Raw genomic sequence first — 18,149 nt, forward strand, 5'->3', positions numbered from 1 at the left:
TCCCCCATTGCTGGCAATGGAGTGGGTGTGGTTTCATTGTGATGCGTCTGGCCCACGGGCCAGCAGTTTGCCACCCCTGCACAAGGTCATTCACACTTTCATTACCTCGTTTTGCAGGCATTATTTTTCAAACCATATGAATAGGCAATGATCATGATATCACAGAAGATGCCTGTGGCTTCTACATCATTATGTGGATGTGTTTAGCCTACATAAGATGATGGGAAATCTGATAGCAGTCTTCAAATAGTCAACAACTACAAGTATGTGTAAATACTGTCAAATAGAAGAACAGATTAGGAGCATATGTCTATATATGTGTGTGTGTTGGCAATCGTGTTTTCAGTAGAGTTTCCCTTTTTCTCTCTGGTCTGGCAGAGGAATGTTGACAGGCTCTTTGGCACTTGAAAAGTTCTCTTACCCTGTGGAGAGTCTTTGCAAACAATAACCAGAGGTACACCTGGAGATAACTGGGGCAATCAGAGTTGGACTGGGTATTATTGAACTAAGCCTGCAGACCACTCTACCTTCTTCTTATTTATACCTGAGTCAGTCTGTTTTTGCTGCATTTATTCTGCTGGCTTCTCCATTCTCCACTGCTCCTTCATTCTTGCTACTTATGACCTGGGAGAATCTGGAATGAGCTGAGCCAAATGTGACCCACAATCTAATTTAGTATGCCAATACAGAGGTCAGGGAACGGAAAGGTTGGTGAATGAGAATGGATGAGTGGCAAGTGGGAGTGGATGAGGGTGAATGGTTGGTGATCACAACCATTGGCTGAAGAATCTGAGTGTCTGAGCGCAGAAAAACTAAGGAGGTTACTGTGGTTATCCTATTGTTATTATGGAGGTAAAGGTGAAGGTATAGTTTGACCGACTATATTTATGTAATTATTGTGGATGAGTAAGCGAAAGAGGAGGAGAGAACTAGCAGTTCCATTAATGTTGTGACAGGAATGAGGGAATAGGATGGGAATATGGATTATTTAGTGGGAGGGTAAGACTCATGCTTAGCATTGTCTGGCCTTCAAAATTCATCCTCAACATCAGGTCATGAGATCTTCAGTAACCCTGGATTCTGGTTGATGTTCCTAAATGCTAGATTGTATATGGAACAAGTCCTGTCTCATCCATGATCTCATTTGGATTTGGCAGCTGACATGTGGGCCGGGGTGGTGGTGGTTGAATTTGGTACCAGCTGTGAGTCCAATTTAAAGAAAGTTGGGTGGAAATTGTCATCTCAAGACCTTCAGCTTTCAGAGACTGTACTCCATTGTTATCCATGTGTGGAACATTCTGGTTGAAGTTACTGTGTGAGCTACTTATCAGGCTAAGCCCAGGAACAATGAAGAGCAATTCAGTCAGAGTTCATTTCTCTATTTGCTTACAAACAATACACAGAATGTTACCAGACCCACCCTAATGGTTATACCCTGGGAGATTCTAGGGAGTTGCTATCCTAATTATCATCCTCCTATCAAAATCCAGCCTATGCTGCCTCTTCTCCCCCTCCCTCCATTTTGGAATCTTCTCCCTCCTTCCTGGGAAACTTCTGGTTCACTATAGACCATCACACCCTCTCACCCTTTATAGGCACCATTCTTCACACTAGTTGTAATAATAGGTTTCTAGATGCAGTTCAAGGAGCTGCTTATCATAAATAAAGCTCTTTATGGCATTGGGTCTGGTTAGCTGAGGGACCCTCGCAATTTCTACTCATCCTCTATGGTCTTGCAAAGTTGGCATGTTCTGGGTCCCATCCATTAAACAGTGTTATCTGATGTAACCAGAAATGTTCTGTCACAGTCCGTGTCCTCTGAAATGGCAACTCCCCAAAGAACAGCATAGCTTCCATCCTAACTTTATTCAAGCAAACTTTTAAAATCTGGCTCTTCCCCCAGGCAGACCTTTTGTGAGGAGGTTTGGTTAGTCAGAAAAAAATTTCCCCCACATACTTGCTTTTGGTAATGTCTCTATTGTATTTTTTAACTATGATAAATTTGGGCAGCCTCTAAATTTAATAAATACCTACTTCTGTCCTCCAGCAGGGACTTCCAGTTATATGAGTCCTGTTCCATTAGACTCTAATTCAATATTTATGTAGTATTGATATAATTCATTTATCGGAGTTCTGTTCCATGGCACTTTAACTCAATATTTATGTACTCTTGATACAGTTGTGTTTTTCATACTGAAGTCATAATCATATTTTAAAATAGACGTAGTGCAATTTGTTGCAAGATTAAAAACATGGATGCATACCACCAGCAAAATCAAAACATACACTGCAATCTTTTTTCTTCCAAGATATCACAAATATTGGCAGTCTTCGGACAATATAGCTTATTAATAAGACATAAACTAGCCCTTTTGCCTTCTGAAACTAAATTCTACAGAATCCCCATGAAAGGTATACCTCCATATCTCTCACATAATCCTATTGCATGGAACAGAGTTTGAAAACCCCTGGTATAGAATTCAGGTTTTTGTTTCTAGAGATACATCAGCCAAAATGCTTTCTAATTATTCAACTGAAGAGCAAAGTCTACATTGCTTCTCTTCTTTTATCTTTATAAATACTCTTTTCTTTTTCCTCTTTCAAGCCACCATCTTTTCTTCTAACCCCTGTGGTTCTAAATTCTTAGTTTTGCATCTGTTTTCCTTATAATGAACTGTCCTCTTAACTCTTTACTTGTATTCTATTCATAAATATAATCTCCCCAATTATCACCCTCTGTAAAGTCTAAAAGCATACTTTGTCTTAATACCCTGTGCCAAATCCATAAACCATAACTTAGTGGTTGAATCCACACAATACAATCGGAGTCCTCAGCTGCACTGCAGAACTGGGGAGGGGTGGGGAGGTTGGGTGGGGGGAAGGAGGGAAGGGGGTCAGAGGGGGGTGGGTCTTCGCTCCCAAACTTTTTTTTTTGCATTTTTTTTAATAAAGGCTGCCGCCAGTCACAAAACCTTTTCTCACCGTTCCAGTTTTTATATCCTGAGTCAAGCGCCAAATAAACAAACAAAGCCATGCCAATTCTCAAAAAACTTTTTCGCTTATGCGCAGTTATGGGGGATTTTTTTTTGGGTCAAAAAAAAGGAAAAAAATGCTATGGTGGTAACTAAGTCCTGCTTTAGAAGCATTTGCGATGGACAATGGATGGTCCGGATTCGTCGTATTCCTGCTTGCTGATCCACATCTGCTGGAAGGTGGAGAGGGAGGCCAGAATGGACCCTCCAATCCAGACTGAGTATTTACGCTCAGGTGGGGCAATGACCTTGATTTTCATTGTGCTGGGTGCCAGGGCGGTGATTTCCTTCTGCATCCTGTCGGCAATGCCAGGGTACATGGTGGTGCCACCAGAGAGGACGGTGTTGGCATACACATCTTTGCGAATGTCAACATCACACTTCATGATGAAGGTGGTTTCATGGATGCCACAGGATTCCATACCCAAGAAAGATGGCTGGAAGAGAGCTTCCGTGCACCTAAACCGCTCGTTGCCGATGGTGATCACCTGTCCATCGGGCAGTTCGTAGCTTTTCTCCAGAGATGAACTGGATGCGGCGGTGGCCATCTCCTGCTCAAAGTCCAGGGCAACGTAGCACAGCTTCTCCTTGATGTCACGCACAATTTCTCTTTCGGCCGTGGTGGTGAAACTGTAGCCTCTCTCGGTCAAGATCTTCATGAGGTAGTCGGTCAAGTCGCGGCCAGCCAGTTCCAGACGGAGGATGGCATGAGGCAAGGCTTAACCTTCGTAGATGGGCACAGTGTGGGTGACACCATCACCAGAGTCCATCACGATGCCGGTGGTACGGCCAGAGGCGTACAGGGAGAGCACAGCCTGGATGGCAACGTACATGGCTGGGGTGTTGAAGGTCTCAAACATGATCTGAGTCATCTTCTCTCTGTTGGCCTTGGGGTTGAGGGGCGCTTCTGTCAACAAGACAGGATGTTCTTCGGGGGCCACTCTGAGTTCGTTGTAGAAGGTGTGGTGCCAAATCTTCTCCATGTCATCCCAGTTGGTGACAATGCCATGTTCAATGGGATACTTCAAGGTCAGGATACCTCTCTTGCTCTGCGCCTCATCTCCAATATAGCTGTCTTTTTGGCCCATCCCAACCATCACACCCTGATGCCTGGGGCGACCCACGATGGAGGGGAAGACGGCTCTGGGCGCATCATCTCCGGCGAAGCCGGCTTTGCACATGCCGGAGCCATTGTCAACCACCAGCGCTGCAATATCATCATCCATGGCAATCTTTCTGGGGAAGGCGGCTGCTTGGAAAACACTCTTGGGGGGCTTGGCTGCCTGTGGAGACCCTTCGGGCGGGGGGAAGGGAGAAAGGCGCAAGCGAGGCGGCTGAGCGATTCACCGGCGCACAAACAAAAAAGGACCGAAAGGGCGCTTGACGACTGCCGGTTGAATCCACACAACAAACTAAGCCAGAAGAAATTTGTTTGTTTTTTATTATTTATTTATTTATTTATTTATTTGAAACATTTATGACAGGTGCCCATCTTTCAATCAACTCTGGGCAGTTCCCAATCAAAAATTAAAAGACATGTAAAATCATTTCAAAAGTACAAAACTCAAACAATTAAAACATTAAAAACAACAAATTATATTAAGTGATATGTTACGTTTCTAGGGCTAGGCCAAAAGAAATGCAGTAAAGGAATAATGCTCTCCACTTTCTTTTTATAACCAACATCATAAATTTCTTCTTCCAAGAATATATTCTTCATTACCAATTCTCACATCATAAGAAAAAAAGTAACTATATGAAATAGTAATCTAAGACTTGTTTTGGTAGCTGAAATGGTCTTGATAAAAAAGCTGAGATTTTTCTTTCTGGTCAAAAGCAATGTATTAACTAATCTTGATATTTTTACTAAACAAAAATAACTTTCAATCTTATTCTTACTTCCCAAGTTAAAAACCCTTCTCTCAGTTAGAAAAGCCAATTGGTGGGTAACACCTGTGACAAATTATCCTTTATTAGCCATGGTTTGTTAAGAATGTCTGATGAACTCATGTTAAATTTATAGTTTCAGCTTGACATGTCTAACTAGGAACAAATAGTTCTATTTACTACTGGAAATACTCTTATTTTTCAATCTCAAACTCAGGTTAAAAAGGAGAACTTAAATATTTAGCTATAACATGAGAAATGTTCTTTTTGCCATTATAAATTAATATGCCTCATCATTCTCTGGTTTATATATAGAAAAATGGTTGTACACTTCATGGTAATTTAACCACGGTTCATTAAACAAGTCATAGTAGCTGGTTTGTACAACATATTGAGGCAAAGCCCAACAAATCACATTATAATTTAGCATTATGTGTCAATAGTTATAATCATAGAATACAGGATCCGATTTGCCATTTGATTGCTTTGCCATTGTGAACAGTTTGAATGAGAAGCAGTTTGACTAAATGGCAGCAGCTAAAGAATTGTGTGCTAGAAAACGTGTGCCATAAATAGCAGGTGTCTAAAAGGGTTAGGCCAGCAAAAACCAATCACATCACACAGGTGACTATCAGCAAGCTGTCAACCAGCATTCTAATTGCCTAAACATGGAAACTGCGACAGTAGAAGAGAAATACAAACTGAAAATACCCTAAGTTTTCATTGAAAAGAACAAAAAGGAATCCTAATCCTAACCCCCATGAATAATTTATGCTCTCACAACTTGTAAGAAACTGTTTCAGTTGTCCATATGGATATCCTTAGTCTCTGTTGAAGAAATTCCTTTGGATACAATTTAGATCAGGGGGGAAAAAGTCTTATCTACTATGGGAGCAATGGCAAACTGAAGACAGCTCCACAAGAGCAGAGCCAATGACCATGGTGGGAAGAGGATCCAGTGAATGAATTGATTTCCCTGAACTCCTCCCCAGATTAAGAGAGAGATCTGGGATAATCCAGAATGCTCCATAAAGATGTCCCTCATGACAAGACTGTAAAACAGTGGTCGCCAGCAAGTTTTAGAACTCTGGGAGTAACGAAAATCAGCTTTGCCCAAACCATGGTTCAGAGCCTTTAAAAAGACACTGAGTCCACCCTTTTAACCACTTTCGCTAGAAATGGCTTGTAAATTGCTTTTTGGATGCTAAGAACCTTCAGAAAAACACATTTTATTACACTGGGTAATTTTTCCTTCAATCCTCTGTGAAAAAGGTTTCATGTAAGTACTTAAAGAAAAATATTTTATTTGGAAATAAGCAGTAAAAGGGTGATTAGAACACTGAGGGGTCAGATTGACTGGAATAAGATTCAGAAATAATTATAAGAATGCTTCCTTTTTTAAAAAAATCCATTAAAATATATGGAGATTTTGAATTTAAGTATAAGAAATATTTCCCTGGGAAAATGTGAATTAGAGAGAAAACATGATAAGAGGAAACCTTAAATGTTGATCACTAAAGATGACCATATAGAATTAAAGATTAGAATTAAAGTAGAAGACCCATTAATTCAGAATGGAAGAAAGTATTTTAACTCAGGAAGAATATTTAGCAATAATATTGCTAAATATTGCAGAACATTTGATTAAGATTGTTACTACAGTATAAAAATGAGATTAGAAGAGGAGAGAGAAGAGGATACAACTCTGAATCAGGCTCTTTTTGATATGATTCAAAGTTGACAGGATGCAAAAATCATACTGACAAAGATGAAGGAGCTTCTGAGAAGAGATAAAAAAAGAATGAAAAGAAATAATCTTTTGGGACACTACTTAAAAGGAATAACATCAAGACTTTTAAAAGTAAGATATTTTATAAAGTTGGGTTATTTGATCAAGGTTAAAATGTATAATTTTTGTAGTAGCTTTTGATGGGTTTTTCTTGTCCAGAACTAATAGAGGCTTTGAAGATTTGTTTATAGATAAAATATGGGAAGAGGTTTTTTTGTTGCTGTATTTTTAGAGCAGACATGTCAAACACAAGGCCCGGGGGCCAGATCCGCGAAGTGGTTTCATGTGGCCCGCAAAGCCATCCTGGAAATAGTGAGGGAACGGCCCCCACTGCCTTGGCTCTGGCCCAGAGACCCTCCTTCTGCCAGAGACCCTCAGATCTGTCCCACTCCTGCCCAGGCCCCCATAGGCCCCCTTGATGCGTACGATGTAGAGCTGGCCACACCCACCCAGTAGGCCATACGCACTCTAGCCACACCCACCCTGGCCATGCCCACCCTGGCCATACCCACCCGGCCCCCTGAGGGCAACCGCAATGCTGATGTGGCCCTCAATGAAATTGAGTTTGACACCCCTGTTTTAGAGGAAGTGAGAATCTTCGGTATTAAAAACTAAGTGATAAACTTGTGAAGGGGGTTCTGAGAGGAGAATAAGACAAAAAGTTAATTATCTGAAGGGATTAATCATCAATTTTTAATTATGTTGTTTCTGGTAGCTCCTAATAGATTTTTTAAGTAAATGATAAGACTTTAAAGATTTGCTTATAGCCATGGTGGCGAACCTATGGCACGAGTGCCACAGGTGACACGCAGAGCCCTCTCTGTGGGCACACGTGCCGTCACCCCACTCCTAGGACTTCAGCTGGGTTTTATAAAATCGTTTCGCTTTAGGCCGCCGTGTGCAAAAAAAAAAAAGGTTCAATCAATCATTTTCAACTTTTCGCAGGGGAAAAAAAATCTCGCAAAGTTGGAATTGAACTTTTTAGTCCCACTCAGTCTGCCGTTATCACCGCAGCCATGCCCACCCAATAGGCCACGCCCACCCAGCACATGACGATACATAAGTGGGTTTTGGGTTGCAGTTTGGACACTTGGTCTCTAAAAGGTTCACCATCACTGGCCTATAGATATATTTTATTTTTTATTTTTTTATTTTTTTATTTTAATCCCATTTATATCCCGCCCTTCTCCGAAGACTCAGGGCAGCTTACAATTTAAAGCACAAATCAATGTGCTTAGCAATAGCCTTCATTCTATGTATATGCCTGCTTATTAGGGCTTTCGCCCCCCCCTCAAGCGGCATTATTACAAAGTCAGCTTATTGCCCCCAACAATCTGGGTTCTCATTTTACCTACCTCGGAAGGATGGAAGGCTGAGTCAACCTTGAGCCTGGTGGGATGCAAACCTGCACTAATTGCAGGCAGCTGGTGTTACTTAAGGAGGTATTAGCCCACTGCTCCACCAAGGAGCAGAAACTGGAAGAAGTTTTTTGTTGTATTTTGTTGTTTTTTGAAAGAAAATGGTAGGTTACTGTGTAAAGGAATATGAAACTGATTTACTTGTTTAAGCTCTAAAAACTCTTAATGAACCTTTACTGATTAAGATTGAATGATGAGGCTTTATTATTTCCTAGATAAAAGATAAAAGATAAAATATGGGATGAAGAAAATTTGGTTGAAAAGTTAGAGAAGGTGAAAAGTTACTGAAAAAGAACTTATCTTGATGAAGAACCAACTTCCTTTTTTTCTTTTTAAATATATTTTTCTTCCTCTCTCCTTTTTATCTCTCTCCTTTTTTCTTTTTCTTAGTTTGTATTAGTTTTTTATCTCTGCATCTTAAACTTCAATGAAAAATATAAAAGGAATGTTCACCGCTACAGCATAATTGCATTTGTCAGGGAATTGTGCAGCCGGTGTCCAAATGAAGTTATAGACTCTGACACAAACTTGTAGTTTTATATAAATATATTTTACTTTTTTTGTTGTTAGCTGCGAAGTCGTGTCCGATCCATTGTGACACCATGGACAATGTTCCTCCAGGCCTTCCTGTCCTCTACCATCTTCTGGAGTCCATTTAAGCTCACGCCTACTGCTTCAGTGACTCCATCCAGCCACCTCATTCTCTGTCGTCCCGTTCTTCTATTGCCCTCAATCTTTCCCAGGATTAGGCTCTTCTCCAGTGAGTCCTTCCTTCTCACTTTGAAACTCAAAGTATTTAAGTTTCAACTTCAGGATCTGGCCTTCTAAAGAGCAGTCAGGGTTGACCTCCTCTAGGACTGACCGGTTTGATCGACTTGCAGTTCAAGGGACTCGCAGGAGTCTTCTCCAGCACCATAGTTTAATATTTTACATACACACATACACATATACATATATATGTATATACGTATATACATATGTGTGTGGGTGTGTGTGCGCTGCTCCAGCTACTAAAATTAAACATCTTAACATATACCTCTAAATCTATATGCCTGCTTTTTATTTTACAGTGCTGAAACTGTCAGCCTTCCCATTTAGAGCAGATAGTGCTGTGACAGGTTCGAGGATCAAAGAGACTCAGACTTCTAGCGTGCCATGACTTTATTAGGAGGAAAACGTGGTCCAGAATGGGGGAACAAAGGGTACCAATCCACCTTTATACCTGGCCAATAGAGTTAAACCCCTGCTTCCCGCCGGCAGGTCAGCCAATCTCTTTAAATCCGGCTCTCCCGCCGAACGCTGTCCCTTTAAATCCTGCTTTCCCACCGAACGCTGTTCCTGCCCGGAGCTGTCCAGCTCTGCGCTTCCTTCAATAGCTGTCACATGTCTATGCTATGCTGCATACGCTACACCCCTTCCCCCATAAGCCAGAACAATACCCTATTTCCATTTCCAACTTCTTCCCCCCCCCTCAACATTCTATATACACATTGATTTCCCACAATCTTCCCCTGCCCCCTTACATTTGTACATATTCTGAGAGGTAGGCAGGAGTCCTGTGGGACCTGCCAGAACGCCTCAGGGGTTCTTTCCCCTCAGGCTCGGTGTTGTTTTTGAAGGCCTCTGGCCTGGGGCTGGGGATTTTCCTCAATTCAGGTGGTGATGTTCCCGGGGAAGGGAACTGCCGGTCCACCTGGGTCCTGTAGTTCTGTGTACTCCCAGGGCTTCCACCAGCTGAGGTAGTTCCGTCACTCAGGTCCAGATGTTGGTGGGGTCGGGATTGTTCCAACCCCCCAGGATTGGGAAGTACTTCCCTGATTATTGTGTCCCTCTGGACCCTCTGAGTGGACTTAGGGTCAGGTAGGCCCCCCTGAATGTTGCTGTCAGGTCCTTTTTCAGGCGCTCGATGCCTGAGCTGATCAATGTGTCTCCTCCACTGGAGGCCCCCCTCCACCCCTATGATGTAAGACAGTGGCCCCGTTAGCTCCACCACTTCCCCCTGCACCCATGCATTCCCAGAACTGTAGCTCCTTGCCCACAGAGTCTCCCTTTGAAAATTCCCTGGTGACTTTTGGGTGGTCTGTGACTGCTGCTACTCTGTCAGGGTGTAGTCTGTCCAAGACGGTTGTGAGGCACCATCCCCAACGGAGTTCTGCTGGGCTCTTCCCGGTAGCAGTGCAGGGAGTGGTGTGTTGATGTAGTAAAAATTTGGCCAAGCATTGTTTCCAGTTCCCTTGGATGATGCGCTTCAATGCGTCTTTTGTGGTGTGCACCATGCGTTCAGCCAAGCCATTAGTCGAGGGGTGAAAGGGAGCAGAGGTGACATGTGTAATCCCATGGGTCTTCAGAAAGGCCTGGAATTCCAAGGAGGTAAATCGTGGACCGTTATCAGAGACCAATACATCAGGAAGTGGCAAAGAGCCCCAAGAGCACCTGGACTGTCCCTGTTGTGGTCATGCTACTGACAGGTACCACCTCCAACCATTTGGAATGACTGTCAACCACTACCAAGAATGATTGGTTGTGCAAAGGCCCAGCATAGTCAATGTGAATCCTGGACCAGGGTGTGTGTGTTTCTTCCCATTTGTGGACTGGGGCGTGGGGCTGTGGTGGCCGCGATCTTTGGCAGGTGTAGCAGCCTGCTACCTGGTTCTCAATATCCTTGTCCAGGCCCGGCCACCACAGATAACTTCTTGCCAACGCCTTCATCTGCACTACCTCAGGGTGACCCTCATGTAATGAGTGTAACACCTTGTCTCTCAATGTGTGAGGTATGATGACCCAGCAACCCCACAATAGGCAGCCCCTGTGTGATGACAACTCATGCCGCCTGGTGAAATATGCCGTGAATTCTGGCCCAGGAGATTTGTCTTGCCACTCCGTGCTCACCCACGTTTGGACCCTACTTAATATTTTATCTGTTGCTGTTTCAGCTGAAATGTCAGTGGCACTGAGAGGACACTCTGGCAGATCCTGAATGTTCAGTATTTGAGCTGCAGGAGCTGGGTCTGGTTCCATATTGTTTAAGGGAAGTCTGCTTAGGCCGTCAGCGTGGCCCATTTCCTTGCCCAGCTTGTGTACTAATTTACAGGAGTAAGCGGAAAGGAAAATGGACCACCGGAGCATTCTGGGTGACATGATCTGTGGGGTTTGCTTGTTGTGGTGAACAGACCAAGTAACGGTTTATGATCTGTAAAAATAGTGAAATCCCTACCATACAAATAGTCGTGGAATTTCTTTACTCCAGCAACTATTGCCAGGGCTTCCTTGTCTATTTGTACATAATTCCTCTCAGCCGCTGACAATGTCCTAGAGTAATAAGCAATAGGGACTTGTCTGCCATCCTTTTCCAGGTGGCTCAATACAGCCCCCACTCCATAGGGGGATGCATCACAAGCAATGCAAATTGGCTTGGTTTCTATAAAGTGGGTGATGGTGGCATTGCTTGCCAGGAGGTTTTTTAATGGCAGGAAGCTGGAATCATGTGTTTTGGTCCAGTTCCATGTGGAGTGCTTGTCCAATAACCTGTGCAAAGGTTCAGCAATAGATGCCTTGTGGGGTAAAAAAGTGTGATAAAAGTTAAGTAACCCCAGGAAAGCTTGCAGCTCCACCTTATTTTTTGGCGTGGGTGCCTCTTTGATTGCTTTCACCTTAGATGCTACAGGGTGAACTCCCTGAGCATCAATTCTGAACCCCAAAAATTCTGTCTCTGGCACCCCAATGCTGCACTTATCCCTCTTGAGCTTAAGGCCAGCAGCACGGAATCTTTCCAAAACTGCCCGCAGACGTTCTGCCAGAACCTCCTTTGAGTCCCCAGCTATAAGGACATCGTCAAAGTATGGGCAGACTCCCGGTATTCCCTTTAGAGTATGCTCCATCACCTCTTGAAAGATGCCGGGAGCTACGCTAACTCTGAACTGCAACTGGTCTACCCGGAACGCCCCCTTGTGGGTGACTATTGTTTGTGCAGCTGACCGGGAGCTGTAAGTAAGCCTGAGCAAGATCCAGCTTGGTGAAGATCGCGCCTGCCTGGAGTGATGCAAGGATGCTGCTGACCGTGGGTACAGGGTATGCATGTGGGTTTAATGCTTTATTGATCGAGCATTTATAATCAGTGCAAATTCTGACGTCACCGTTTGCTTTGAGACGCATGACAATGGGGGTTTCCCACTCTGCTCCCTCAACTGGATACAGCACCCCCGGCACCACGAGCTTGTCAAGTTCCCGCTCAATTTTGTGTTTTAATGTGAACGGTACCCTCCGTGGCTTTATTTTAATGGGTTGTATGTTGAGGTTCAATTTAAATGTGATTGGTGGACCTGTGTATTTTCCCAGCGTTCCATCGAACACGTCTGCAAAAGCCTTACACACGGATTCAATGCTTTGCACTTGGGACTGTGTCTGGTGAATTCAGATAATGCGAATTCCCAGCGCTTTGAACCAGCTCAGCCCCAGCAAGCTAGTCCTTTGCCTCTTTACCACTAGGACGTCCAAAAACCCCTGGAACTCCCTGTACCTCACAGGAAAGGTAGCCTCCCCCCGGACTTGTATTGGGAAATTCTGAAAATCGGTGAGGGTGATGCTAGATGGTCTCAAGGGAACCCGCTGGCCACTCCGGCTGCAAATTAACTTATAGGTCTCATACGAAATGACTGAGACAGCGGATCCAGAGTCCAGCTCCATTTTACAGGGAACCTCTTGGAGATGCACCACTAGCTTAATTTTTTGGGTGAGTAGTTGTCGAGCCCCCGTATTACACACCTCCCCTCTGCTCTCTGTGTGGCTGATGGACACAATGCATTTCGGAGCCCCAGTACCTGACGCCAGGTGAGCTTCCACATCCACCTCGTGCAGCGTGTCCAGCAAACAGACGCGATGTGTCCCGTCTTGCCACACGCTCAGCATTTGGCCGTTCTGAACTTGCAGGCGGATCAATGATGGTTCCCCCCACAGCTGGCACATTTCTGCTTGGTCGAGCCGCACTTACAACCGGAGCATTTCCTGTCCTGGCCGTTGGCCGCAGCTGTGGACCATTGACCCCTCGAGCTATCACGCTGTCCCATCGGGTGGGGGGCTCTGAGCTGTAGCGCGTCCACCTCCATCTCCAGATCACCCATGCTGCTTCCTCTAGCCCCGTGTGTCTGATGGACGGTGATGCCCTGATTGCCTCGGTTGGTCTCAGTCATCTCTGGCTTCTCAGCTAACTCCCAGGCCAGTACTTCCTCCTGTACTTGCTTGAGAGTCAGACCTGGTCTGGCCAGCAGCTTCTGCCTCAGTTTTCGGTCCCTGAGGCCGAAGACGATTCTGTCCCGCAACCTCCTTTCTAAATTGTCAAAGTTGCAAAGGCGAGCCACCTGTCAGACTGCAGCCATGAATGCTGGCCCCAATTCACCCGGCAGCTGGTTCCTCTTTACAAACTTGAACGTCCATGCCATTTCTGACATATGCGGGTTAAAATACTGATTGTTTGTCCATGAGGTCATCGTACTTCACCTCCCCAATGGCCATGAGCGAACACAGACCCACTGCCAGTTTATAAATGTCCTTTCCGCATGTGCTGAGTAGGGAGGCCACCTTTATCCTGTCCTCAGTGATGCGGTTTACTATGAAATAAAACTCTAGCTGCCCCACGAACGCTTCCCATTCTTTGGGCTGGGTGCTATTGAAAACGGGAGCTAAACCGACCAGTGCCAAGGGGGCTTGACCGATCTGAGCCATGGGAGCCTAACCATCCTAAGACATCTCGAGCGATCCGATCAATCGTGTTCCACTTCAGGCGACGACTCCCTGCCAGACGGGGTGTCCTACCGCCCTTCGGAACAACATCCCATCCTCGTTGCCAATGCTGTGTCGGGTTCAAGGATCAAAGAGACTCAGACTTCTAGCGTACCATGACTTTATTAGGAATAAAATGTGGTCCAGAATGGGGGAACAAAGGGTACCAATCTACCTTTATACCTGGCCAATAGAGTTAAACCCCTGCTTCCCGCCGGTGTGTCAGCCAATCTCTTTAAATCCGGCTCTCCCGCCGAATGCTGTCCCTTTAAATCCGGCTCTCCCGCCGAATGCTGTCCCTTTAAATCCGGCTCTCCCGCCGAATGCTGTTCCTGCCCGGAGCTGTCCAGCTCCGCGCTTCCTTCAGTAGCTGTCACATGTGTATGCTATGCTGCATACACCAGAGATAGGAAACCAGAGGAGATGAGTGAATTCCACTTTATTGTAAGGTTTCATTAACAGAATCTTGTAAATCTGAAAGCAGAAACCCCCCCCCCACTCTCTTTTTACAGCCTGATAGTTTAGAAAGGATGCTTTCTGAGGTTCTTTCCCTGCAAATGTCATGCAGCTGCAGTCTCTGCCTCATCCTCCCTTCTCTGAACATTCCCTAAACAGCATCTCTTCTAACAGACTCCCAAGGTCATTCCTACATAACATTATAAAAACACAGGAAATTAATTCTGGAGGACATTAGCCTTTTCTTGTATTGTCAACTTTGAACAAGAAGTTTACCCTTTATCCAACAAATACTGAAATATTTGGAACTTACTTCCATTGAATACAGTGGTGGTTACTTCTCAACAGAATGCCTAGGGCTGCGTTGCATTGCACTAATTCTGTTCATGTTGCTAAGAGAGATTCTGAGCTTCGGTTTTTAAAAAATAAGATGTCTCCAAGTGATGAAAAAAAGTTGCAGTGGACCAATTATCAAGTCTGTGAATATAAACTACAACTTTGAAGAATTTGGCTAAGGATATAAGCCGGACATGTCAAACACAAGGCCCGGGGGCCAGATCCGGCCCGCGAAGTGGTTTCATGCGGCCCACGAAGCCATCCTGGAAACAGTGAGGGAACAGCCCCCACTGCCTTGGCCCTGGCCCAGAGACCTTCCTCCTGCCAGAGACCCTCAGATCTGTCCCACTCCTGCCCAGGCCCCCATAGGCACCCTTGATGAGAACGATGTAGAGCTGGCCACGCCCACCCAGTAGGCCATACGCACTCTAGCCACGCCCACCCAGTAGGCCACGCCCACCCTGGCCATACCCACCCGGCCCCCTGAGGGCAACCGCAATGCTGATGCGGCCCTCAATGAAATTGAGTTTGACACCCCTGATGTAAGCAATAACCGGAATTTTAAAAATCTTGGCTTTATTCTTCTCAGTTCCCAGGATGTGGCACTTCAGTTTCAGACATAATTTGCTCTCCCCTTTCAATGTAAGTCCTTGTTACTAGCACATTTCAATATAGCAGGGGTGTCAAACTCAATTTCACTGAGGGCCACATCAGCGTTATGGTTGCCTTCAGGGGGCCGGGTGGGCGTGGCCAGGTGGGCGTGGCCAAGTGGGCGTGACCGGGTGGGCGTGGCCAGCTCAATGCTGCTCACTCAGCGCAGCTTACTCGAAATGCCTAGGTCAGGAGAGAACACGTTGCACCAGCTAATTTGATGTGGGGACATCTCATTGCCCCACAAGCTCTTCACCTCCCCAAACATCTGCAGCCAAGCATGTGCAGAGGATGGAAAGGGCCTTCTTCCCAAGCCCAGGCATGATTGGTAGTTTGTTAGCTCAAATGTAGATAGCCTCCTAGTCTCCAAGCTTGGAGAGTGTGTGTGTGTGTGTGTGTGTGTGTGTGTGTGTGTGTGTGTGTGTGTGTGTTCCTTCTTCTGCCTTGACAGATCTCTGGAGAGCAAGAGGAGGCAGGGAGCAGCACTTCCCAGTCCTGCATGAGGGAGGCTGGCCCTTCTTGAAAGGGAAACCCCATTTCCACTCATGCGTGGAAAGGATGCTGGCTGGTTGGAGCAGCCTTCCCTCATGCAGCTTCCCTGCCAACTTATGCTCCTCTCCAGAGATCTTCCCTCAGCAGCGGCCGGCAAAGAAGCTCGCACGCGAAACAAGCCTGGCAGAGGAGCCGGAGCAGCGAGCAAAGACGCCCGGCCTGGATCCTGCAAGGCCCGGCCGAGACGCGTCCCCAGCAGCGGAGCTGCTCCAGCTCCTCTGCCGGGCTTGTTTTGCATGCGAGCTACTTTGCCTGAGGCTGCTGGGGACGCGTCTCGGCCGGGGCCTTGCAGGATCCGGGCCAGGCACCTCTGCTTGCCCTCAGAAGCACCTGGCCCAGAATTGCATGCGAAAGAAGCCCGGCAGAGGAGCTTCAGCACAGATGCGCCCGCGGGAGCTGAGCCGCTTGTCTCCTCGTTCGGGCGCTGTGGAGGGCGAGCCGAGGCGCCCGGGCCGATCCTGCAGCGCCCCAGCCCAGACGCCCCCACGAGAGCTGAGCCGTTAATCTCCTCGTTCGGGCGCTGCGGAGGGCGAGCCGAGGCACCCGGCCTGATCCTGCAGCGCCCCAACCCAGACGCGCCCGCGGGAGCTGAGCCGTTAATCTCGTTCGGGTGCTGCGGAGGGCGAGCCGAGGTGCCCGGCCCGATCCTGCAGCGCCCCAGCCCAGACGCGCCCGCGGGAGCTGAGCCGCTTGTCTCCTCGTTCGGGCGCTGCGGAGGGCGAGCCGAGGTGCCCGGCCCGATCCTGCAGCGCCCCAGCCCAGACGCGCCCGCGGGAGCTGAGCCGTTAATCTCGTTCGGGTGCTGCAGAGGGCGAGCCGAGGCGCCCGGCCCGATTCTGCAGCGCCCCAGCCCAGACGCGCCCGTGGGAGCTGAGCCGTTAATCTCGTTCGGGTGCTGTGGAGGGCGAGCCGAGGCGCCCGGCCCGATCCTGCAGCGCCCCAGCCCAGACGCGCCCGCGGGAGCTGAGCCGCTTGTCTCCTCGTTCGGGCGCTGCGGAGGGCGAGCCGAGGCGCCCGGCCTGGATCCTGCAAGGCCTGGCCGAGATGCGCCCCCAGCAGCAGAGCCGCTCCTCGCCCTCCGCAGCGCCCGAACGAGATTAACGGCTCAGCTCCCGCGGGCGCGTCTGGGCTGGGGCGCTGCAGGATCAGGCCGGGCGCCTCGGCTCGCCCTCCGCAGCGCCCGAACGAGATTAACGGCTCAGCTCCCACAGGCGCGTCTGGGCTGGGGCGCTGCAGGATCAGGCCGGGCGCCTCGGCTCGCCCTCCGCAGCGCCCGAACGAGATTAACGGCTCAGCTCCCACAGGCGCGTCTGGGCTGGGGCGCTGCAGGATCAGGCCGGGCGCCTCGGCTTGCCCTCCGCAGCGCCCGAACGAGGAAACAAGCGGCTCAGCTCCCGCAGGCGCATCTGGGCCGGGGCGCTGCAGGATAGGGCCGGGCGCCTCGGCTCGCCCTCCGCAGCGCCCGAACGAGGAGATTAACGGCTCAGCTCCCGCGGGCGCTTTTGGGCTGGGGTGCTGCAGGATCGGGCCGGGCGCCTCGGCTCGCCCTCCGCAGCGCCCGAACGAGGAGATTAATGGCTCAGCTCCCGCGGGCGCGTCTGGGCCGGGGCGCTGCAGGATCGGGCCGGGCGCCTCGGCTCGCCCTCCGCAGCGTCCGAACGAGGAGATTAATGGCTCAGCTCCCGCGGGCGCGTCTGGGCCGGGGCGCTGCAGGATCGGGCCGGGCGCCTCGGCTCGCCCTCTGCAGCGACCGAACGAGGAGACAAGCGGCTCAGCTCCCGCGGGCGCGTCTGGGCTGGGGCACTGCAGGATCTGGCCGGGCGCCTCGGCTCACCCTCCGCAGCGCCCAAACGAGGAGATGAAACGCCAAAGCATGCCAGCAGAGGTAACAGAGCGGCTCTTTCTCTGGCCTCCTCAAGTCCGCCCCCACCCACACAGCAAGTAGAAAAAGGTCCCACTCACCTTTCCACTCCTCCTGTTTCTTCCTCCGTTGACTCCACGTGCAGTCCAAAGAAGCAAAGAAGTTTGTAGGCAGTCCCACAAACCAAAGAAGTTCATTCAATCAATTCGAACTTTGAGAGTTGTTTTTTTTTTTGTGAGCAGTTTGAATTGATCGATTGAATTTTTTTAGTCCCACTTTTTTTTTGGAACTGGGAGGAGGCTGCCTGGGCTCTGGCCAATGAGCTGTTGAGGGGCTAATGAGCTGCAAATGTTGCTGGGCTCCACCAGCACTTGCCTCCTACTGAGCAGGTG

At 47.9% G+C, this 18,149-nt stretch overlaps 2 protein-coding genes across 2 annotated transcripts in view; both read right to left on the reverse strand.

The window, feature by feature from the left end:
* Positions 1–18,149, reverse strand: part of TMEM163 (transmembrane protein 163) — a gene marked incomplete at both ends in the record, with an annotated part of 102,679 nt that overhangs the window by 79,384 nt on the left and 5,146 nt on the right. The gene's annotated exons all lie outside the window — the stretch shown is intronic.
* On the reverse strand, positions 2,912–4,409 carry POTEE (POTE ankyrin domain family member E). The gene is given in 2 exon segments (XM_083379603.1): positions 2,912–3,751; positions 3,755–4,409. Coding segments are annotated over 2 exon segments (1,119 nt in total). The 5' UTR covers positions 4,259–4,409; the 3' UTR covers positions 2,912–3,136.

The sequence above is a fragment of the Vipera ursinii genome (genome assembly GCF_947247035.1).
Source record: "Vipera ursinii genome assembly, chromosome: 1".
Taxonomy (NCBI): domain Eukaryota; kingdom Metazoa; phylum Chordata; class Lepidosauria; order Squamata; family Viperidae; genus Vipera; species Vipera ursinii.